The following is a 25,921-nucleotide window of genomic DNA, read 5'->3' as shown; positions in this document are numbered from 1 at the left end:
CAATATTTAAGACTATCCCATTAAATCACTGTACAAAGTAAATGTTACCTACATTCTGCTGCGTCAGTAAATAAAGATGATCATATGACTGTCGTATTTACTTGTATGAAATGTCTATTTCTATGTCTTTTACCTTATCTGTGGTAATACAGACAACTGTAGACAGCAATATGAGAAGAAAACGTAAACTAATCCTGTTGCTAACCGAAACAATCTGCCGCGCTTTGGATGTAATCGGGGCAGACCACTTATTTAAATGCATACAATAGTAATTTTAGATAGATTGGATTAAATAAATTAGGTACCTATCTGTGTATGTTTTTGCCATACATACGAGTACTTACTAAAATAGCAAGCTATTCAGACAAAAAGACCGTTACTATGATAGTCTACTTCAAGAATACAATTTTTGTTCTATTTTTTGTCTCCTAAGATGGACCCTCAAATTAAATGTTATCATTGCTGAATTTTGACGAATTTAATATTTATGTAACAAGTTCGTCATTCTCGTTAATTTCGACGAATCGGAGAAAGTCACGATCCGTGAAACTTCCGAGTCATGACCTTTTTACTGGAATTCCTTGGAAATTTGGTCAATTGAGGAAATTCGTGTTAGTGTAAGCTATTTAATACCCCAAGCACGTTTTCGTTTTGTTATTAGGGTACTGTATACTTAATGAAATAAAAAAGCGAAAGTTGAACTTGAACTATCAAATGTGATTATCTATGTATGTACTATGTATATAAAAAAATTATTACCGTTAATTCTTATCGCATAACATTATGGCATTAATTTGAATGTAAGAATAATAAAATTAGATAATACCAAAAGTAATATTTCTTATCTTAACTAATATTAGATTATCAATAATCCAGGTATAACATTTTATTAGAATTACAAACATCAATTGTTGGTAATTCAGTAACAAAAGAAAGCTAAAGTATCAATGATTTCTATTCATTTAAAAATCCACATTCATTGAAGTAATTTAGAACGTTAAATGAATGTAAAGCTACGTTGTAACGTGTTCAGTAGTTGTTACTAATTATCTAATTAATTAAAATCACGTTATACGTTTATAACATTAACGGGATCAAGTGCTTAAATATGATAATATAGAGCGGTCAATGACTAGGCGAATGCACGAGAAACCGCTCTTCACACATATTTTGTGTGTCAAAGTGATCGTACTTTCAGTACTGTCTCAACAACAGACTATATAGAGGAAAAGAAACAGCGAAAGTATACCGGTATAAATTATTTTATTAAAAACATGAGGTTAGTAACTTTTAATAAATTAATCAAAAATCTTTGTCACGAACGGATCCGATCCGTTAGTTTACGTAATATGCATATTACGATACCTTACAACCTATTTAAATACTGCACTTAAACAATAGATCACAAGCGTAATTTGAGCCTCCCGGTCAGGGTCTCGGTGTAGGGCATCATCATAAGTTAGGAATAGTCTCACTTGGCAAATTAGAAGCACTTCCTGTGCACGATGGAGGGGCCAGACTCGTCGTACTCTTGCTTCGAGATCCACATCTGCTGGAAGGTGGAGAGCGACGCCAGGATAGATCCTCCGATCCATACGGAGTATTTCCTCTCTGGGGGCGCAATAATCTTGATCTTCATTGTGGAAGGAGCCAGAGCGGTGATCTCCTTCTGCATACGGTCAGCGATACCAGGGTACATGGTAGTACCGCCGGACAATACTGTGTTGGCGTACAAGTCCTTACGGATGTCGACGTCACACTTCATGATCGAGTTGTAGGTGGTCTCGTGGATGCCGTTAGCTTCCATACCCAGGAACGACGGCTGGAAGAGGGCCTCAGGGCAACGGAAACGCTCGTTGCCGATGGTGATGACCTGGCCGTCGGGCAGCTCGTAGGACTTCTCGAGCGAGCTGCTGGAGGCGGCGGTGGCCATCTCCTGCTCGAAGTCGAGCGCGACGTAGCAAAGCTTCTCCTTGATGTCGCGCACGATCTCACGCTCGGCCGTGGTGGTGAACGAGTAGCCGCGCTCGGTAAGGATCTTCATGAGGTAGTCGGTGAGGTCGCGGCCGGCCAGGTCGAGCCGGAGGATGGCGTGCGGCAGCGCGTAGCCCTCGTAGATGGGCACCGTGTGCGAGACGCCGTCGCCGGAGTCCAGCACGATGCCGGTGGTGCGGCCGGACGCGTACAGCGACAGCACCGCCTGGATGGCCACGTACATGGCGGGCGTGTTGAACGTCTCGAACATGATCTGCGTCATCTTCTCCCTGCAACGGAAAGTGGTGGTCAGTGGCTGGACGCGGGCGGGCAACGGCTGCAGTTGCGGTCGACCTATGCGTTCAACACTCACCTGTTGGCCTTGGGGTTGAGGGGCGCCTCGGTGAGCAGCACGGGGTGCTCCTCGGGGGCCACGCGAAGCTCGTTGTAGAAGGTGTGGTGCCAGATCTTCTCCATGTCGTCCCAGTTGGTGACGATGCCGTGCTCGATGGGGTACTTGAGCGTGAGGATGCCCCTCTTGCTCTGCGCCTCGTCGCCCACGTACGAGTCCTTCTGGCCCATGCCCACCATGACGCCCTGGTGGCGCGGGCGGCCCACGATCGAGGGGAACACGGCGCGCGGCGCGTCGTCGCCCGCGAAGCCGGCCTTGCACATGCCCGACCCATTGTCCACCACCAACGCGGCTACTTCCTCGTCGCACATTTTGATTTAGTCTGGAAAATATTACGATCGTATTTAATCTTTATGTTATAAATTAACAAATTACATACTAAACAAAGATTGGAAATTGAGTAGGTATATTTCTAGAAAAATCAAAAATCATAAATGTTGAAATAGTCCTGTACTTTATTATTATACAAAATATGGAATTGAACAATATATTGTACTTTCACCTTCATCGTAAAATATGACATTGTCATGTAAAACTTTCTAAGATTTTTTTGTTAATAACGCAATATAAATTAATCAAGACATGTAAACTACGTCATAGTATCTTATCAGAACTCAAAAAAGTTCAAAAGGAATAAAATAATTAATCACGAACACAAATTGCGAAATCTATTAGAAAATATGTTGCTAATTATATAGTCGTTACATTTTTAACTGAACATACAAAATAATAAAAATGATATAAGATTAAAATAAATATCTATTTTAAAAATTAGAAGTAATTCGAATGCACTTTCACATATATGTACATTGTACATTAATATTGTATAGATTTTTATGCAAAGAATAATGAAATAAGCTCAAAATAAGTAGTATTAAATTTTCAACGGAATAAAAACCAACTTATAATTCTTTCACTTCACGCCTAGTTACGTAACACTGTAATAATTATTATGTAACTGAAAAAACACGTTGCATTTAACACGATCGAAGCACAAACGGGTTCCCGAGTTATTTAAACAAACCAAAAAATATATTAATAACTTAAACTTATTTCAATAATTTAATTTTAAAACTTACTTTTAAATGTATGTATTAAATAGTGACTAGTGATACGGCCGCTACGTCCAGCTCACGACACGAAATGAGTAACTTGTTGGGAGGATATAGTATATAAAACACGTCTTATCAGTCACAATTCACACAGTATCGGCAACAATTACTCCAGCCAATCGCGAGTTGGCTCAATTTTCGTTACCATATATGGTAAGGGCGCATGCACATAGTGATAAAGGTGTGATATGAGGATGTAATAACACGTTATCAGTGATAACGATAAGGTAAACTCACGCGTTCTCGGCCGTTTTGCCGCCACGCTAGTGAGTCGACGCGTTAGTGGAATATAAAATGATGTAAGATAATAAGGTTTTAGGGTTCCTTTAATCGACACCTCATTAAAAATTGTCGGAAGTAAATGACGAGGTCTCGGTAAGGAAATAACGAGAATGGCTAAGTGTAAAACGAGGTTTTTGATTGTAACATGACTTACATATTAATTTATAATTCGATATTAAAAATTTTATTATTATTTTTATAATAATTCATGTTACATTTTTTAGGAGTTTGATTTATTAATGTCAATTTAAGTATATATTATTTTATACAATAACTATTGTAGAACCCAATATATTTTTTGTATATTGGTTGTGATAGGCACATAATGCTATAATTAAATTTGCTCCATTTTTATCGTTTTATGTGCTATATTAAGCAATAAATGTTTGTAGGTTTGAAAGATAAATTGAATTCTTGTAAGAAGAATGTTAATTTCTCAATTTATTACGCGTAAAAGTGTACGGTAACATACTTAACGTTTCGTGCGCATAGAATCTTGTATTAATTACTGAGTTGAAATTTGAAGCATCTCTCCGAGCTACGAGTAGGTACTTTCTCTATGACTCTGCATTTTAAAGTAATGTAATTACCGGCTACTGATATTTAACCTACATATTTTTAGATATACAGTCTGAAAATTTACACCTAAAATGGTTTTTTAATTTGATTGTAATTAGAACGAAGGTGTAACATAACTGTTACTGTAACCGTACAGCTCAATTTGGGCTCTTATGCTTCAACTTTCATGACAGCTTTTTGATTTCCTTACACTACTATACTAAAGACTTTTGACTATATAATATTGAGTTAAGAATACATCACTTAGCAGTTGAACTTCCTGCTATTTAACTTTTCCTTTTATACCTTAAAAATTCAATTGATGTATATATACTAAACGTTTATTTATTTAGAAGCAAAAAGAATATAATATAATATAACTAGACATTTATGTGATTTTTATGATCCTATTATGGTGATAGTTTCGTCTTAATACACATGAAAGCTTAGAAACGTTAATAATAAAATATATTAGAGGCAATAAAATTACCATTTTAACTGTAACGAAAGATCCGCAAGTTATTTACATAATGGTTTAGTGTTAATTCATAAACATGTTTCTCTTTTACCAAAATTTTCTAAGCCTTGTACGTAGAAAATAGTATTAATGTTATGAGATAAGATGTTAATAATGCGTCAGCCGCAGATTGTCCCGATCGATATTTTCTATACTGCTGGCAACCCTTACTCGTAACTTAATTCACAGGTGTAGCTATCAAGAAGCTATGTATATATATAGATACTGGTACATAGGTACCTACTAGTAAGGTGAACTTCATTAGCGTTTATGTAAGAAATATAGTTGTAACATTGTAATTTTTTATGTAGTTTTTGTGATGAAAGAGAGGATTGGGCAATAAAATAAAAATACCAAATTTTGGCAAACACTATTTTAGCATAACAATTGTATAATATTAGTAATACTCAAACAGCTTGTCCAAACGTAACACATTTGCATTATAATAGGCAGCTGCTATATTTCTAAATTGCAATTGTACGTAATTAGTAGGGGTCGCAATCCGGTATTCGAGATTTCGAAAATACCGGGATACCGGGCCAAATTTAGGTCTTATTAATACCGGTTTTAATTTCACAAAAACCGGGATATTCGGTATTTTCGGTTTTAAGTAAAATAAAACAAAATAAAGTTATAGTCATATAAATTGACTCCAATGGACTCTGGCACAATGCAAAAGTCCATATTAAACAAGTGTTACAATCGACACAACCTATGAAAATCAACAAACATTGGATGTCAGGTGAGACTTGGCGTATTGTATAACTTCGTCGGAGAGCTAAAGAAAAGGTTCGATTTGAAATAAAAGATCTCTTAAAAAATCCGATGTATAACCTATCAATTTAAATCCAGAACATGGGCTATTGAGGATTCTGATAGTGTGATTGTTACCGAAATTAAGGAAATCGTCAATGTATGGCAAAATACTTCATATCACTTTTCTCTAATAGTCGACCTTATACACAACATATGCCAAAAAATGATATACAAAAAGAACCATCTATGTATATTCAAAGATGAAGTACGCGCTGCTATTTAACTTATTAAAACGCGACAAAGCAAATAATATAGATGATATTCCTATTGAAGTGTTTCGATCAATCGATGAACTCGAGGTTGACATGTTGCATACCATATGTAATCGCGTCTGGGAAAATGGACAGTGACCACGACACTGGGCCCACACTATTTTCATTACACTTCATACAAAAGGGTCGACAAGGAAGTGCAGTAACTATAGTTTTATGCTATATTTCTTGAGTGTATCACAATAAAAGAAACATTTAGAGGAAGATGATATATTTTCAAAATATTTTATAACAATGACAATTATGACAATAGGCGGCAAGAAACAACCCGCCAACACAATCTTCGTTTTAACAAGATCTGCTGTCGATAGGCTTGATAAGATTTGGAGGAACCGCAACATATCACAAAACACCAAGACAGACCAATATGGTTGTCGCAAGGGCCGATCAGCTGGTGATCTTCTTGTGTACCTCATTCACCTTTGGGAACAAGCTGTTGAGAGCAACGGGAAGGCATTGGCCGTAAGCCTGGACATCGCTAAGGCCTTTGACCGGCTCTGGCATAGGCTCCTTCTCGCGAAGTTACCATCTTAAGGTTTTCCCGAGAGGTTGTGCACATAGACAGCCAGCTTTCTGTCTGAGCGGCATATTAAGGTCGTAGTTGACGGGTGCTGCTCAGGCACGGAGCTCATCAACGCTGGCGTGCCCCAAGGGTCTGTATTATCTCCCACGCTTTTTATTCTGCATATCAATGATTTGCTGCTATTAACCGGTGGCATTCATTGCTATGCAGATCATAGCACGGGAGATGGTATGTACACAGGCCGTGCGGACACCTCTCGGACATTCGTGGAAGAAAGCAGAATCCGACTTGTGTCTGAAATCGAGAACTCTCTGGAGCAGTTCTTGGAATGGGGTCGTCTTACCCTTGTTGAGTTCAACCCCATGAAGACACAAGTCTGCGCGTTTACCGCTAAAAAAGCCCCATTCGTCATAGCGCCTAAGTTCCAAAGTACCCCGCTCACTATTGGTAAAAGTGTAGGGATTCTGGGAGTTGACATCTCGTGTGACGTGCAGTATCGGAGTCATTTGGAAGTTAAAGCCAAGTTGGCTTCAAAGAAACTGGGCGTCCTGAACAGAGCCAAGGAGTACTTCACTGGGGGCCAACTCTTTCTGCTTTATGAAGCGCAAGTGAGGCCCCACATGGAGTACTGCTCGCATCTCTGGGCAGGGGCACCACAATACCAGCTTAACCCACTTGACTCCGTACAGAAACGCGCGGTGCGAAACGTCGATGACCCAGCGATCTCTGATCGGTTAGAACCCTTAAGCCTGCGGAGGGACATAGGTTCCCTCTGCGAGTTCTACCGACTTTACAATGGTGAGTGTTCTGAGGAACTGTTTGATCTGGTGCCTAAGCCGCCTTTCCTTCATCGCACCTCTCGCCGAAGGATGAAGTTCCATCCACATCAACTGGACTCGTGGCGGTCCTCCACGGTTCGGTTTGATCGTTCATTTTTGCCGCGTACGTGCAAAATGTGGAATGAACTTTCTCCTGAGGTATTCCCTCAGGACTATGACATGGGGCCCTTCAAGAGGGGTGTAAAAAGAGCTCTCCTTCAAAGCCGGCGATGCATTGGCGACTCCTCTGGTGTTGCAAATGACCATAGGCGACGGTGACTGCTTTCCATCAGGTAGCCCGTCTGCCTTATCGTTAGGTTACATATAATACTTATGAAAAGTCTAGTTTTTCCTATCCTTCTCTACGCTGCAGAGACGTAGACGATTCGGATGCAAGATCGCCGTAAAATTGATGCCCTAGAAATACTATTCTCTGGATCTACGATTATCTGGATTAGAATACTAAAATATTTCGGCCGCATATTTAGGGACGAGAACTCAGTAGTACGGTTGTAGTTCCGTGAAAGGTAGATGGAAAGAGGTCACGCGGCAGATCGCCTACTCGCTGAACAGACCTTATAAAATCTAGCACACAGTGTTCCCTCGTCGAGTGTTGCCGCAAGGCCAGCATAGAAGGCGGTGGTGAAGGATCGCAATAGCGTCTGTTCAAGGCAGCTGTGGATGACTGACCAGTTGTCATCATCATGCCACGACCACTCTGTCAAGAGTGCACGACTACAGAGATATTTTTTTCCAGCTTTCCACATATATTTTTATATAATTCATTTATTGATGAATTCAGAACTCATAACGTCGTTAATAAATCATAAATTTCTGTAATTAACTTGGTATTAAGTAATAGGACCTATTTTCCTTCGGAATTCCACTAAATTAACATTATATAGTAAAATGCTTAATAAAAATTAGTAACTTTATCTTAATCTCGAAAATATCGAAAAAACCGGAATACCGGGTTTGTCTGGGGTCAGTACCGAAAATACCGGTTTTGCTTAGATGGTCCGGTATTGCGACCCCTAGTAATTAGATATGTATCTTACGATATCGGTCTTCTGAACGTATACCTTTGTTAATATACCTACTCCGGTATCGATTTTAGGCTGCTTCTTCCACGTGTTTCAGCCTTCTAAGGCCAAGGTCGGAATTCAAACTTGATGTTTATTCGAAGTAAAAATGTTATTTCTTTCTCTGAGAAAATATATTCGCTATAATTCGATGAGTAATTACTTACATGGTTTGCTGTTTTTGTTGAGCAAAATAATGATTTTATCTGAGATTTAATATTTGGTCAATTGCTGAGCTATTTTGGATTCACTTTTCATACGAATAATTTGTGAACCGTTTAAATGACCTAATTTAACCAGGCTTTGATCATAAATCTTAATCATAGGTAATTCATGCGTAGATATTATTTTAGCTCTCTGTATTCCCTCATCACGTGTCGAGTCAAATGAATAATGAATATTGTTTTCAGTGGCTGTTAGGAGGATAACCCCGAAATGCGGTCGACGGCACGGCTCTGCGGGTAAACGAACCTGAGGATGGTTTAGCAAAAGTTGAACAAATACTTTTGAAATGAAATATGATAAAATTGTGTATCAACCGGAATTATAATTTCTAGTATCGCGTCATTTGGTTTGACGACTTTGATGAAAAATTGTAGAGTGATAATTGAATCTAGGTAAGAGTAATCCCGTAGATATTCCTTTTTTTGTTGATTTACAGTTTGTTTCTAGAATTAGGTAGTTTCCTTTATGAAATGTGTTATGAACATACATTTATTAAACATCTACGTACCTAGTATTCAATAGGCATGAGTCATCATATTATCATCAATGATACTCGTAATATCAAGTTCTTAAAACAGTATATTCGTATTTCTTTGAACGGTCGATGATGTTGATAAAATACAATCATATTTATTTTCTGTACTTTCCGTCATTTGAACTGTTATTCATATTCTTAGATAAACATAAAGATTTTTATCAATTACATGAAACCATTGTGACAAAAACTCAAACGCCTGAGGGGTTTTTTAAGATCTCAAAGATGTGTGAAGTCTACTAAACCGCATCTAGCCTTCATGGTGGACTATAGTCTAAAACCTCATACTCTGAGGTCTCTTCTCACCCACCTTGAAGTGGGACTGTAATGGATTGGCGGCACAGCAGAATTACAATAAGTGTAGAAAAGAAGTAAATAATTATTTACTCAAAGTAAATTGTTAGCACACGCTCTAAAACCCATTCGGAAACCAAATATACGTTATATTATTCAATATTCAACATGATTTCCCTCGCAATCACGAACGAATTACTACTTATCTGTACCGGTCGGACGGAGCGAGGGTTGGCTATATTTATATTAACATTTTGCACCAGTCTGCCCGTCTGCGGGTATCGATCTTTCACCCTCGGCTTAAATGAACACCTATCGTACAGAGGACCAGTTACGTACAATCTTAGATAAGAATCGTTTCAATTATTTATTAATGAGAGAAATTTCGAGAGGAGATTACAAGATGTATTGTGGATTGATAAGATTTAGATTATCTGTGGACTTGAGTGAATAAGAATTGATTTATATTTATTGTAATTTTTTATACTTTTTATTTCGATTTCCAACTATTACACAGTCATATGCGGCAAACAATACATACTAAGATTTACAGAGAAAAATCTAAGAAATCAATGTCCAGGGTGAAATAATCTAGTATAATGAGCAAGAAAATGAATCTTAAGGAATTCTACGCCAAAAATTTGAAGATAAAACACAAATAATAATTCGCTTTACTAGTCTTGTTATCAAAAATTGAATGATGGATTGGCGCTTAAAGGATTACTTTACGTGAATTTGTAGAAAGTAGGCATTTATATAAAGTGTTTAGTAACCCATCTGTATCGATATTTACTCATCCACCCTCACCCCACCCTCGCAACCCCGATGCAGTATGGGGTGCGTCACGGCGTGCATCTGACTCACCACTTTACGCCCTTGCTACGCTTCGCCCGCGGCAACCAGGCTAGACTATATTTGTTTTATATCATGAAGATCGAATAACACTGGAATAACTAAAATTTTTGATGTTATTGAAAATGGCATTTAATGGGATATTTACCCTATGACTTTTTGTTACATGTCAAAAAGCGACATTTCACAATTAAATAATGAATATTAATGTATAAGGAGTTTGTTTCTATTAATACTTTGGATTTATTAAATTAAATAATTAGTCATAAGTTTTTATTATTAGCAATAAATGAAACAATACATAAATAATCTATATTTTCTGTTAGTAGCATATTCGCTTCCATAAGATGGTTATTACTTTTGTACTAGCGATGCAGTCCGTCTATTTTTTTAAAGATGATTATAAGTTATCGTAATTTGAAATCGACCCTAAATAATATATTGTTAATATGTGGACCCGTCATAGGAACGACATTTAGCCACGGTACAAATATATAGATCCTTATACTGTGACAAGACGACGCGTTTGGAGAGTGAATTGGAATACAGTATTGAAAGCGGTGTCCTAACCATAAGTACTAAAAAAATATTAATAAAAACTTCTCACTATTTTAGCAGTAAATAGCTAGGTACTTTACTTCAACATAAGCTACGTCATGTGGTTTCAATTTTATATGAAGTGTCAACCATATTTTTCATGGAAATAGATTTGTAACACATTAAGGAAAATAATTATTATCCTTTTGTCACTTAAAACTAAAATAACCCATTGTTTGTTATGCGTAGTTTGTAAATCGGTTGGCCATGTTTGGAAAACATAGCTATATAACTTCGTGTTATAAATAATTATGAGTCATATTTTTTACATTTATTTCATGATAAACATCATTTATAAAGTATTAAAGGTTAATAAGAACTTCCGTATGAAATTGCAGTCGTCTCCTTCTAAAAAAAAAAAAACTTATCTTTTACTGTTGAATCTGAATTGATCCATTGTCACGTCATTTAATAATCATTTAAAAATACCTAATATCTGTATCTTGATTATGGGAAGGGGAGGAATAATCGTTTTTTTTTGGGCACATATATGATTCCATAATTAACGCATTTTAATAAATTACAATCGAACTTCTGTGTATATATATGATTCCATAATGTTATATATTATTTATATAACATATAAATGTGATATGTGAATATAAATGTAAATGTGTTATGTGATTGTGTTATATATGATTCCATAATTAACGCATTTTAATAAATTACAATCGAACTTCTGTGTAGGTACGGGTCTCCTCCCAGGTTGATAAGGGTTTTGACCACAGATCACCACATTAGGCAACTGTGGATTGATATACTTTATATACCTTTGAGTTTATATACGTTTTTCAGACATGTAGATTTTCTCACCATGTTTTCACCGTTTAATCATGTGATAATTAAGAAGATGCTTAAAAACTAGATAGTGGATGTCATCAATTCTTTTCTGCTAAGTTAGTATGCGTTGAATGTGTGCATGGTGGTCGATAAACATAATATCAATGATTCCTCACAGAGGCCCGTATGAGTCACACATGTTGTATCAATATGACTCATCTCACATATCGATTGCCACGAAAACACAAATTGGTTTCTCCATTAAATAAATTGTATATTTCATTACATTTTGATGACAATAATTTTTGATGTCAATTGGTTCTTCACGGGGACAATTAAATAGCTATTTATGTAGTGTCAAATGTTCCAGGAAGGTAAATTTTGTGGAATTAACCTTATTGGCCACTGTAAACCATAATGCTGTAATAACAGGCTGTAAAACTAGAAATGGGACAGTCCATATCTGCTTAATGCAAGCCTATCTATAACTAAAACTCGTTAACTATGCCTATACTCGTATATACAATGCAAGTATCTCTAGATAGCAGTACATCCGTTTTCCTTCTAAATTGGCAGTCTTAAGCGCTATTTCTGTTACAACATATGTTATAAGAGAAATTAAACATATTTGAGATTAAAATTATCCATCATAAAATACCTATATAAAACGATGATTTATTCAATTTATATAAATTATACATGAAAATTCTACGTGAAAAGGTATCGTACTCTTGTACCTGGCAATTTATAGAGCGATATTTAGAATCTCGTACTATATGTACGATTTGAACGGTACAAGTAGATACCTACCAATGATACGATATCACGGAGGCCGCACCTTGTTGTATGATTTGCGATAACTATGCTAATACTCTGCAATAATTTCAAAAAATGTGCCAAACAAAATATCTGGTGCTTCAGAAAAAAATCTGTAAGCTTTCAGCTCTATTAGGGGCGTTATCACTCATTTTGAAAAAGACTAGTCGATTTTTTCTCTCACTCAAAATATTTATCTGTCTGTTTAAAATCATGTATGTATGGGCGCAATCATGCATATATAAAATATATAAATAACCTATTTGCGTCAAAGAATTACCTATTAGTAGTATCACTATACGTAGAAATATAATACTCAACAGCAATATGACTAGTAACCGCTAACCGGTCGAGACTTCCCGTCTGCTATATAATATGTGCGTAAATAGATACAACAAAGATATAGTATAGGTACATAACAATATTATGATAAATACTTAGATATAGGCGTTCTTTACAAATAAAACACAGTAGAGAAACTTTAAGAATTTATTGAGAAAGAAAGAGAAAAAAAAATCATAAGAGCTCCATAATATACCTACCTAAATCGAAAAATATATAATAATGTAGTTGACAGTTTTAAAGATTTTAAAGTTATGTGAAAGTACTTCTATAATTGCTATTGGTAAGGTCTCTGTTCTTGTAGTCTATTACGAGATAAATCCCTTAAAAAAGTGAATCTGCCTTACCATGCAAAAGCTTAGCTCCACAAATGTTATAACGAAACGTTTTGTTTCTCAACTAAACATATAGATAAAATATCCGACCGAATACTTCTAAGTATTGGTATATAACTAATAATAACGGATAATTTATTATTAAATGGATATATATTCATTATAACTGTATTTTGCACATGTTTACAGGAAAAGTGTGATGCCTATAATGACCGGACAGTTGAGTCAGCCGTTAGAACGACGATGACACAGTACTAAAGGATTTGCTTTAACTTTACTATCAACGACTGAGGAATTTTATTTATCCATAAGCCTGCCTGCCGGCACTTGGCTCGTAACAATGCTAAAGCCTAAACGTCCAGAACAATGATATTTTATGTCTAGAAATTATTTTTATTCTAAGAAAACATTCTAGTTAGATGTTATTTACTTCTAAACGTCTGGATACATTCTTATTCTGAATAAACGTTGGTACCTACTTATATTGAAGGTTTTGCTTATCGATCATACACTCACTCATAAGCCCGTTTGGCCAAGAGGCCAAAACGACAGAATAATATTCAAATGTTCAGGACTTTTTTATTTTTAAAGAAACTTTACCTCACTTCCTGATTAATCATTAACGTTAACAAGAAGCTAAGGGTTGCTTAAGGTCTCTTACTCTGCGACTTTCATCTGACGTGTTCTTTGAAAGTTGTTTCATTTTAACTCTCAGGATATACGAGTATATATTTGGTTACTTCCTTTCCTCCCGCCTTGGAAGCTGTTTTATTTTTCCAGGAAAAACAGCGCACGAGAAACTTTATGACACTGCTAAAAGGAATTACAGAAATGTTAAGGTTCGACGATTTTTTTAGTCGGATTACTCAAACTTTCCGATTGTATATTATGTTAGCAATTCTTGTAAGCTTAGAAAAAAGGGCAGAGTACTTTAAAAATAACGGAATAGAATATAACAGAGTAGAATAGAGTAAAAAGTTTTATACATTTAAAAGATATTATACGTATAGCAAATAACAAACCAATTTCATTGAAACTGTTCACAAATTTTTTTTTTATTTATTGTTAAACATTAACATTAAGAACTTTATATTTTTATGAAAATATTGCATAATTTATCAGCTAAGTTATGTGCGTTGACGTCACTTATTTGAGTTCTTATCTCGTTGCGTCACTCCACAAATATTTGGCGATAAAGCCGAAGATTGTTTGTAAGAATTTGTACTATATCATACCACATAATCTCATGTTAAGTTGATATAGATAATATTTTATTCATGGAAATAAATATTAATATACTTTTTAAAGAAAAACAGCTTTGCAAATTCACCTGTATGCGGAGCAAATTACTCGATCAACAATTACCACGTAATGTTAATCAGAAGGCAAATTATAATATTTTCTTAGTATATCCTGCAAATGATTAGGTTAATTCTATTATTTTGAGTAGCTACAGAAAGGTGGTAAATATCTTTGGTGGTCGCCTCCGGTGGTACCACCACGCCCTATATCTGCATTATCATATCCGTGTGGCTCTTCTATGTGTTAGGTTAAAAGGATCTTGTAAAGTTGATTCACTTTTGAGAGGTAATCCATATCTGCTTTCAAGAGTCGCAATGTATAATCTGTTACTTAGTTATATTTCAGGATCATCAGCCGAAGAGTCCAGCGGGGTGGACATAGTAAAAGGAACGATTCGTCGTTATGAATTCGTTACGAAACTTTGAGCCACGAATTATAAGAGAACTGATTCAGAACTATTCAGATTATTCATGAAAAGAGCCTTGTTGACCAGGCAAGCAGAATTGGCACGATGGTTGTTGAACAGTATTATCTTACGGATATTAATTTTCCAATATTCTAAGGCCTGCCGCAAAGAGTTCAGACTCGGTTATGAATTCCACGTTCACAATATTTTGTGTGTCGTGAATAAGAATCGTGTAACTTATTATTATTTATAAATCGCCCTGAAGAAAATAAGATACAACCATGTCTTGAATAAAGTAATAAACAAATATTTTTAATAAGTACTTTATGAGCGTTTACTGTGTTGGAGACATTCAACTCATATAATTTTTAAGTAAAGAATAAGATTTTTATATAAATGTTAAGTTTGACAGGATTGGGTCTCAAAAAAGTAGGTATAGGCTAAAACAGGTCCGTTCGGTCAGATCGTCGTAGTAATATCTTAATCTCATCATTAGAAGTAGTACGGAATATTAATCAGTACTTCCTTTCAGAAGAAATGCGGAGTTTGTTTCTAATTAGCATCAAAAGCTTAAGTTTGTTTGGAGGCTGTGAATGAATAGGCGTTTTAGGGTGTTATGAGTGGGCGTGAGGTCGATGACGTGCTTAATGAGGGTTCGCTGCTCCAACCTGTGAAGCTGAAAGAGGTCGGGTCAAAAGCTTCGGAAATGTAAAAGAAAAAGGTAAATGATCCAGAGCAACGAACGTGGAAGGATCTGAAAGTAGAATATCAGTAAAGCAATATGCGCAGAACTGAACAAGAAATAAACTTAAAAAGGTACCATGGTTTATTGCAACTGCAAGTCCGTCTAATTGTTTTTATGGGCCAGATCATCTATGAATTAAAAGTTAATGAAAGTTGGCAAAGGATAAGAAAACTACGGCAAAGTAGATACAACAGAATGTCAACGTACGAAGTGTTTTTTTCGAACTATTAAAGTATCAACGACATATAGGCTTTGATAGACAAAGGTATCGACATATTATAAACATTGAACAGGGCGATAAGGAAAATCCAACGTCAAATCATATTAAACGATTTTTTAAACGGACATGGGACAGCACCAAACTTCAATCGAATTATCGACCACATAGGCCTTGACGATGACGGCCGTTTAGCTATAAATCTGACCGAATGCGTCATTCTTATAAACAGACATCGGACCACGCCGGACGGGTCGGTCATTTTCCTTTCTACGGACTATTGACACTTGCATACTAAGAATCTCAAGATAACTCATGAATACCGCACCGGACATTCACTTCGTGTTGGCATAAATTAAATTAATTTTATAGCAACATTGTATATTCAACAAGTTTCTATTATATAGTTTTTTGTGCCTACTTTCAAACAAGCTTCCATATTTTAACGGATTTTTTTACCAAACGTGTGTTAATTGCAATCTACGATATTTGCTTAATCTAATACGTTTTTGGATTCGTTGGAGCTTTGGTCATGATTTAGTTTATAAAAAATGTTTCATAGAGCCAAAACGGGGATAGAAAAAATATATTTACAAGTTTTATTTTTGATCATATCATAAAAACTTCAGAACTATTTAAATACTGAGAATGACAAAGCAAAAACAAAATAAAGTTAAAATCCTATCCTAGGGGAACTGACAAAGAAATTAAAAAATCGAAGAGTGCATCCTGGGTTCTAGAGCGTAAGCTCCGAAGAAGTCTATATTGCAGCTTTTGAAGCAGATTACTCAGACAATAATTAAGGTTAAGCCAGCACCATATACGTTCAGACTTATAAGGCGAGCAGCAATGAGGTCAAGCGGCTTATTTGAAGGAACCTTGCCACTGTTCTCCTTTTAGGCCAATTCCGTGGCAATTTAGGTGTCACGGCTTCTTAAATAAATCGTGATAGCCTTCGTGATTCTGGGGTTCAAAGCTTTTAAGGTTAATAAAGATTACCAAATACTATTAGATTTAAGACCGTCTGCACATAAAAATTCCTACAACATGTTAACATATGCCCATATCTGTCATAGTCGCCATAGAACAAGTTGCTGACTAAACTAAGTCCATGTATGAAGATGTGGTAAAGCAGTTTCTGTTTAATGCTTATCTGAGATAGATACATCAATTCACACCCATTATTAATAATCAGTCTATGTAATTTGACAACTTCTGCATACTATAAATTACCATGAAATTACCGTTCTTTAGTAGGCATTGAAGGTGGTAGAGCCCTTTGTGGTTCGACTCCGGCGGCACCACCGCCACACCTATTTCTGCCTAATAACAGCAGTGTTAAGCACTGCTGTGTTCCGGTTTGAAGGGTGTGGTAAGGGAGACAGACTTTTCCGAGGCGTACCACCTTTGTCCTCAGGGGTAGCGGCGCATCTGTGGCCGACCTCAGGTGGGAATATCCAATCCTATCTGGGGTTGATTACAGATGTCCATTGCGGCAGTAGCCACTTACCATCAGGTGGACTGCATGCTCGTCTGCTAATCCCATATTATAAAAAAGGCAAAATTGCCATAGAGTATTTGTGTACTTTAGCCCGTAGGCGACGTATATGTGACCGGTGTCAGATGCTTATCAATTCAGATAACTGACATAGACCTGAGACAACTTTCATTCAATTTATGTAACAACCTAAAAACATAAAAATAGCGAATATTATCGATAAAACTGATAGGAACAGTAGCTTAAAGTATCAAGTACGAAAATTATTTCCACGAGCGGTCACTGGCCGTCTTTCGTGTAGCTTTATCTCAAATATCGTTTTCAATTTCAAGACGCAGTCGCCACTCTAACCATTTAACTGATAATCCTGTGATTGATCTGTTAAGAAGTTACTTTTATCAATCGGTCTGTTGTTTCGACTCTCGTCACTTAGTTAACCGCCACAGACATCGTTGAGTTGAGTCGTCAGGCACACTTGTTATTGACAGCCCCCAATAGCCAAGTCAATAACCTCTCTGCGTGGGTAATATTCGTGTCTGCGTTTTTTATTAACTCGTACTGTGAGAGCTAAGTCGTAAAGGCGATTAACGGGCGCGAAGTCGGGTACAGCGCTACTGCAATTTGTTGAATGAATTTGAAATAACGATCTAGTTTCCTTTTTTTAACAACCTGTGAATTTATTTAAAAACTGCCAGTCTCACCACGGACTCATTCCGGATATATACGTCTAGTAGTGCTTCTACATTAATATTTTTTATTATTACATTCATAACTGGTACACCTATTTATTGTTGAAGATAAACGATGAAAGATTTACGATTTGGGATCAATTAAGTGTTCCGATTTCTCCACAATAAGATCTTATAGATCATGTAATTAATCTACGTTAGAATCAATTTGTCTACGAATTCAAAAACCGTGAAACATTCGAAAATTTCTCTTTGAGGCCCGTTTTCGAAAAGTTAATTTGTTACAATGACATATATAAGTCTGATTCATAATTAGGTGTCCAAAATGTAAACAAAGAAATGTCACTGTCAAAATTAACAAGAAACACAAACTTTAAGAAACTCAACAAAAAACTAAAATTTAACAAATATACACAATTTAACAAAAACATTATGTAAACGAGAAAACATTAGAGTTTGATCACAATCACGAAAATGAATAATACCAGTTACGAAACTTAAAAATGACAGCACAAGAAATGTCTTGGATTCCGATTGTGTTACCATTATCACATTTTAATTTTCTACCATAATTTTGTTTTTTATTATTATTACTGTATGGAACGAAATTGAGGTGATATAAATATTAGAAAATGTGAATTAATCTTAATTTATTTAGATTATTATTTTATTATTGTTGTATTACTTAAATATCGACAAAAATAAAAACTACCATTTCTAACGTATTTTCTTGATAGATCAACACCTTTGTTTACATTTTGGACACCTAATTATGAATCAGAGTTATAGAAATAATTATGCCACTACTCCGAATTTTGTCATATGACTGAATTATCATAAGATAAAATCGAGTAAAGCATTTGTCACAATCTGAACTTAATCAAAAGCCGCATTTGTAAGAATGCATAAAGCTGAAAATATTGATCAAACTATGCCATTACCATACGTAGATAAATATATTGCAACACAAATATAAGGCTGTTTTAGACCGAATACTAACTATGTTGGAACGACACACATGTTACAATTTGATAAAAATAGCCAGGGGAACGCCATCTTTCGCTCACCTACTTTCAAGTTCAGGAGCACTTGAGAAATGGGTCGGCTGTATTTAGCTCCCCCACATATCGCCGCTGCACTGCGTATGCGCAAGGTCGAGGCGAACCACTACGCATGCAAGTTCATTGATCATTATGTTTGCACGCTATGTGTGAGTGTTGAAACTATGTATAGTTTTTGAATGTATTTTTACTTAAATTTCACAGACACATATACACAAATTTAATAAGATAGTTTGTTATGTCATTATACATTCTCCATTCACATTTATTGGCTGACTTTCAGAAATCGTCATTACAAGACGACGATCGATTTTGAAAGTTGCATTGCATTTTGTATTCTTGCGTTTCATGCATGCATGAGTCAAAATTCCTTTCGCCAAAATTAGCAAACACTTGCGTGTTTATTATCCACTTAAGATAAATCCGGTCATAAGGTGTGATACATTATACATAGTTTAACTTTTATTTATTTCAGAATGTTTATTTTAAAAATTAATAGTCATACAAAACGCTTAAAACAAACTTTTAAATGGTAACATAATTAAGCAAGCTCCATATTATTATCTGTTTCAGCGAAACACGCGAAACCCGTTGCTTCCAGCCCTACTTCGCTCGCCTTGTCCGTGCAATTAAAGCGGTTAGCCCTCTAAAAGGCTCTTGAGAAACCATAAAAGGCCTACAGTCCGCGCATGCGCGACGAATCGCCAGCAGGCCATTTTTGGACGCACCAACGTAAAACCTTGGGCTCGCCGTATCCAGATGGTATATTCCATAATGGCAGTAAGTTTCTTGACTCGAAAGCCAATAGAATAATTGCTTTGCGACCAAATATCTTCAATGAGACCCTATTTGGTGCGAATAATGAACGTAAGTGTAAGCTGAAAAGGACTCTTGGGTTTTTATGCGTACTTAATTTTATTTATTGATATTGTACATTAAATTTATGTAAAATAAATGAATAATAATATAATAAGATATATAGGGGCTACTTTAACTGCAAGTTGGTGTTGATTTTAATAATCCAGAATAAGAATATATCTAAGATTTGTGACTCTACCTACTACTCTACTATGTCGTGTCGAAGTAATTTAATCATCTGGTGCCTAATATCTTGTCAAATAATTAAATAAAATAAGGAAAATTCATTTACTTTCGTAAATGTTACGCAGACACTTCAATTTTACTATTTGTCTAGATATTTAGCTAAGTACAGAACCAACTGACGGGGCGTTGACCTCCGCACTAATTTCAAAATGTTCCGAAAAGACTGTTCAGTAGTGTTTGTACTGCGCAGTCAATTATATTAAAAATTGGTCGAGACAACATCTGGAGGCAGGAAGGAAGTTGATAATGGCATTTGTGCCAAGGCGACCTCACACGTTGTAGCCTCCTTATACGTGCACGGTTATCTCATAACGTAGCGCCTTGGCAACTTGGCACTTGGCATTAATGTTCAAGGAATTTAGAAATTCCATAAAATGTAAATAAAGTGGCATTGAAACTGTAAAAAATATACACAAAACTTCCCATACTTTTAAGGCTTACATTTTTAATTTAATTAGTTAATATGGACTGAAAGCTATCTTAATCTTCAAATTAAAATATTTTTTCTTAGATTTTCTTGCAATATTATAACTACAAGCATAGATTAGTAAAGATCACCACTTGAAATTGAATGAAGCCACAAATGGCTTATTAGTAAGTTCTTTTTTTGAATTCTTGACAAATAAAAACATTTTTAGAGAAAATTTACGAATAAATAACGAATACTGCGTAATTCATATAATCAATAAATAAGTATTTCAAATATTTTAGGGACATTTGAGCACGGAGACGTGGTATAACTTTTTTACGCGACTATTTCAATTCTCAAAACTGGGTACATTTTCTTGTTAGGAGTGAGAAATCTTTACTAATCTATGACTACAAGTCAATTAGTTCGATAGAATGATCGGGATGATGCAGTGTAAGCGCCTTCTACCTGCCTACTATATAAGCACAATATACATCATCATAATATGTATCGCTGGAAACCTATATACGAGTACATTGCTTTCCATATCAAAAGAGAAACATTAAATTGTAATTACAGCCTTAAAGGAAAAGTAAGACTTCCATTGTTTGCAAATTTTAGGTTGAACTTGACTATTAAGTCTTGAAGAAATGTCAAAAAAGGTCTTTGTGTTAATATATTCTAAAAAGATATAATAAGTCCTTCGTGGGTACATGCACGACATTGTCGAATATTACATATGTAAGTCATATTATACATATTATACATCCATATATCACCTATGTTACCTACATTTATTATAGAAATAAAGATTTGGACGAATCATCAATTATTAGAATCATCAGTTATTTGCACCTTCAAATAGAACCCTTTGTGGTTCGACTCCGGCGGCACAACCGCCACACCTATTTCTACCTAATAACAGCAGTGTTAGGCGCTGCTGTGTTCCGTTTTGAAAGTTTTGTGGTAAGGGAGACAGACTTTTTCGAAGCGTTCCAGCTTAATCCACAGGGATAGCGGTGCATCTGTGGCCGACCTCAGGTATTCCTACTTGATAGGATTAGATATTCATCTAATCCTATCTGCCTTTGTATCAACCCCATGTATGTTTGCCTTGTAATCAACCCCATGTATGTTTGCCTTGTAATCAACCCCAGATAGGATTAGATATTCATCTAATCCTATCTGGGGTTGATTACAAGTGTCCATGGGCGGCAGGCCACTTACCATCAGGTGGACTGCATGCTCTTCTGCTACTCTTGAATATCGTTATTTAATGTATTTGCACTTTTTCATGTCTTCTGCAGTTCCCTTTATAATCAACATGTACCTATGGCTCATTATAGTTTAGCAGAACATTTATAACATTTTTAATAAGAGTTACCTTATGCTAAACATTTCAAAATGTGTAATCATCATTTATTTTAGGCCTTGACATCATTCCGTCATGTTTACAAACTGTTATACAAGTCCTCCCACATAATCATATTATGCAATCCTCGGGGGATATAAAAATAATCAATTAGGTCGAAGAAAATAATAAAGTTGGTATGACATTTTATATCCTTCAATTAAAACTTTTGGCTTCCTATTTAGGGACTGATGAGACGAGATTATAATAACATGTTGCAAAAATTAACCAAATGACTTCCGTAATTCGAACGCAAAAGGCGCGAAGTCTTTGGCCTCGAGTCGGTTTATGCCCGTTACGTTTTAAATTCAAAGCACAGCGGCTTGGGTTTTGGCTAACGGATGTTGGCAGTTTGGGTTCTTGAGCATTTGCGGAAATGTGCACACATTAAATTGCAAGTTTATTTATTTGCATAATGATTTTAAATGTAACCTTGTTAAGGTGTCTTCTTATCTTACCTGCATAATGATTAGGAAAATTGAGAAAAAAATTGAGATAGCAGTGCCACGTGTGTGACTAATTTTAGTATAAAGTTGTTGCTATTAGAAAAAATCGTATTAAACGGTCAAATATCGTAACCTAAAGTATAAATTAATCGATGAGGATATTAAAATGTTATTAAACACTCATTACAGTTGATAAGATAGGAAAAATAATTATCAGTTACAGGAAATAAACTAAAGATAGGTACTCGTTATCAAGAAAATCGATATACAAAAGTATTCCACGTGGACTCAATTAGGCTGTCCTTGGTTTAAGTGGCTTTTCTTCGATGAAATACGAGGGGTATACAATAAGGTAGTCAATTAAAATAAATTAAGATATACAACATTGTCTTTTTTAAATTTTGATAATAAAGTACCTACTACCCATTGTAATAACGAGTAAGAGGTTATTTTTTTTAACAAAAGATTATGTATGGTTTTTATAATGATGACTTCATCCATTTTCGTAAATATTACAACATTCCTGTATGAAGATTGAACATTTTTTCTCAGATGATCGCTTAGTGACATAAGATCAATATAAACACCTATAACATGCTAACGTACAGAAAATTACTTGCTTACGATGTTTGTACGTTGATAAATACGTAGGCCATGACGTGATGCAGGTGAGCAAAACATCACGTCTTGAAATTCCACGCGCGAAGCGAGCCAACCTTGAACAAAGTCAAGAGAGGCGGTTTGGTTTGAATTTCATACGTTGTGTTATGCCAGGCTTGCACACTAGATAATGCCCGTTACACACGTTCGGCCAATATTAAGAAAGACTTATAGATGGAAATGGAAACACGAATGAAATATGTAGCTATGTACTCAGTGCGGTCCCCAATCAACAGTGCAATCCTCATCGCAGTTCAGCCCCAGGGTCCTATTGAGCTAATAATATTCACTAAGAAGTAATTAATATATTTTTTAGAGTTGCAATTTAATTTCGGAAAATTATTTTAAATGAAATTTATTTGATACTATTATAAACTTCTTTTTCGTACGGCGCAGCAATCCAGTGAAACTGAAGACAACATATTATTAAATACAATAGAATACGTCCGTAAAGGATTGCTTTCTATACTCTTAAAACGAACAAAAACACTTCTAAGTCATTCAAGAGTATTTTGCCTGTCTAGATTATTACCTGTCTGAATGATCTCACTTTGGAAACGGCTGCAGACGGCAGGTTCACGGGAAGATAATTAAATTTGAGAGGACTTTATGGCAAGCTATTTGAACTACTTAATTCTTAGAAATGGAGTTTAAATTGGCAAATGGGAAGTTTATAAAAATAAAGCGGGTATTTCCGATTTTATATTAGAGGACGCTTATTATAAATAGGTATGATTACAATACTTATTTGATCAATTTGCACATCAAGAAATTACATCATCAGGCGCCGTGCCGTCGGCGGCAATGCGGTCTTGTAATACGAATAATGGGATCAAATGTTTAGGATGCCTAGATTGTAATAAAGATTATAAGCTAAACTTTAGAATACTACTTTGGCTTTTACTTATCTACTTATTTTTCATAAAATTTACAGTCTTCAACAAGTTCAATTTCTGTATAAAATATCTACATGGTCTTAAACAATGTTATTTTAGCATATAATAATAAAATTGTACGTTTGTTTATTAGTAAAGCTATATTTATACAAAATAGTATTATTGGTATTGGCACTAAAAAATGTAGCCAGCATATCGAGTACTATCCACATATTTAACAAATGTTAGATAGTAATTTAATCGACTATTATTTATCGATCTTTGTAGTACCTATATATTTTAATGGTATTCACAATATAAAAAGGGTTGGTAGGTTCGCTTAAGATTATATTTTATGATGATATGCTACAGTAAACTTTAAGAGGCTAATCAGTAGATAGTGGAATCAGGCTACAGTACGATAAAGAAATTATGAATATTCAAATCTATGTTCACTCATGGAAACTAAACACTATGTTATAACATTCTTATAAGTATTACATGAACGTTATGTTCGATGCTTCATTGCATATGGTAAAAAGTTACTAATGCATATGTAAATACTAATATTACAGCTATTAATGTACCTAACCGAAGTATACTACAAACATAATTTCGAAATTATAAAAATCCTAATTAAACTATGACACTAAAATTTTATGACAAAAAGTAGTGATAGATTATTGTTCATTAAAACCTGTTCCTCGTATGTCTTCCTCTGATAATTCCATAACACGTCTACTTTCTCTTAAGACAGTATCCAGAAAACTTTTAACTTAGTCTGACGATGTTGCTTAGATAAATAGACGATGATGTACAGTTTCATTCATAATAATATACTTAGGACTGAAGTAACAAACAAGCATATAGTCCAGCTGACGGTAAGTGATCATAGTCGCCATGCCACCTGCTGACATAGCAACTCCAGCAACCAACTCCACATAGAACAAGAGTTCTGCTTAAGCTCATCAGTGATCATAGTCGCCATGCCACCTGCTGACATAGCAACTCCAGCAACCAACTCCACATAGAACAAGAGTTCTGCTTAAGCTCATCGTAGAGGCATTGTCACTGCTGAGCACTAAGATGATCGCCTCATATGTAAATCAGCTGTCACGTCTCTCCACCGAAAAGTAGAACTGCTTTACACTAGAAACAGGTGTTAAAATGGTACTTCTCCGTTCGAACCATATTGGTTCATACCATTCAAAAGGTAGACCTTGAATTTTTTATAAGAATACGTACTTTAAAAACAATTTTACATAGTATCATCACATTATTTAGCCTAGCAGCTTGTTATTGTAGTTTTGGACTCGGAAAATGTTATTAATTTCTCGACATTTTCTACTCTAATAATCTTTATATTAGACAGCACGCGACCACGACACGCAATGTCAATAGCATTTTTTGCAAACCTGCTAACCTACTTTTAGGCGTTGAAAATTGTTTATCGTACCAAATTCTGCTTATAACATCAGTGTTAGCGCTTCTATGTTCTGGTTTTTAACTGTACGTTCTGATGTACTCTTAAGAGGTATCTGTATGTGAATCAAATTTAGTTTTGGATTGAACACAGATATCCGCGGGCGGTGGTGATCACTTACCAGCAGGTGAATTGTATGCTCGATTGTTAGGTACTTCATAAAGCAAATGTTATCTGGGGGTCTATGTGGTGTTAATAGGAAGGAGCCACCAACAAGTTAATTTCTGTTTGTAAGTGAGAAAAGAGTGAAGGATGATGTGATATATGTAATTACTTATGTATTTTTAAAAAACATTTCAAAATATTCTTCGGGCTTAGAAACACATCTACTTATGTTCATCTTGAGGTAGAACTTCAGTCCTTATTCATTTTGATGGCAGGTGTCTACACCAAATACGACTTGCCACTTCCATCACATAAAAAGTTAGATAGGTATGTGCTTTCATAGCGCAGCTCATAACTCAATAGAAAAG

At 35.5% G+C, this 25,921-nt stretch overlaps 1 protein-coding gene across 1 annotated transcript; it reads right to left on the bottom strand.

The window, feature by feature from the left end:
- Positions 1-1,244: 1,244 nt before the first annotated feature.
- LOC140744472 (actin, cytoplasmic A3a) lies at positions 1,245-3,613 on the bottom strand. The gene is made up of 3 exons (XM_073076078.1): positions 3,466-3,613; positions 2,348-2,708; positions 1,245-2,264 (listed from the first exon to the last, which is right to left on the bottom strand). Exons 2-3 carry the CDS (start codon positions 2,695-2,697, stop codon positions 1,484-1,486), a joined length of 1,131 nt encoding a protein of 376 aa, XP_072932179.1. The 5' UTR covers positions 2,698-2,708; positions 3,466-3,613; the 3' UTR covers positions 1,245-1,483.
- Positions 3,614-25,921: the final 22,308 nt, after the last annotated feature.

The sequence above is a fragment of the Epargyreus clarus genome, unplaced genomic scaffold (genome assembly GCF_041222505.1).
Source record: "Epargyreus clarus isolate Ecla_fem2 unplaced genomic scaffold, WU_Ecla_fem_2.2 ptg000008l, whole genome shotgun sequence".
NCBI lineage: Eukaryota > Metazoa > Arthropoda > Insecta > Lepidoptera > Hesperiidae > Epargyreus > Epargyreus clarus.
This window is presented reverse-complemented; position numbering and strand designations above follow the sequence as displayed.

Excerpts from the sequence above, each read along its gene's own strand:
- LOC140744472 (XM_073076078.1), bottom strand. The coding sequence starts at position 2,697 with ATGTGCGACGAGGAAGTAGCCGCGTTGGTGGTGGACAATGGGTCGGGC. Across the intron at positions 2,265-2,347 it reads CTCAACCCCAAGGCCAACAG|GGAGAAGATGACGCAGATCA; the intron begins GTGAGTGTTGAA and ends TTTCCGTTGCAG.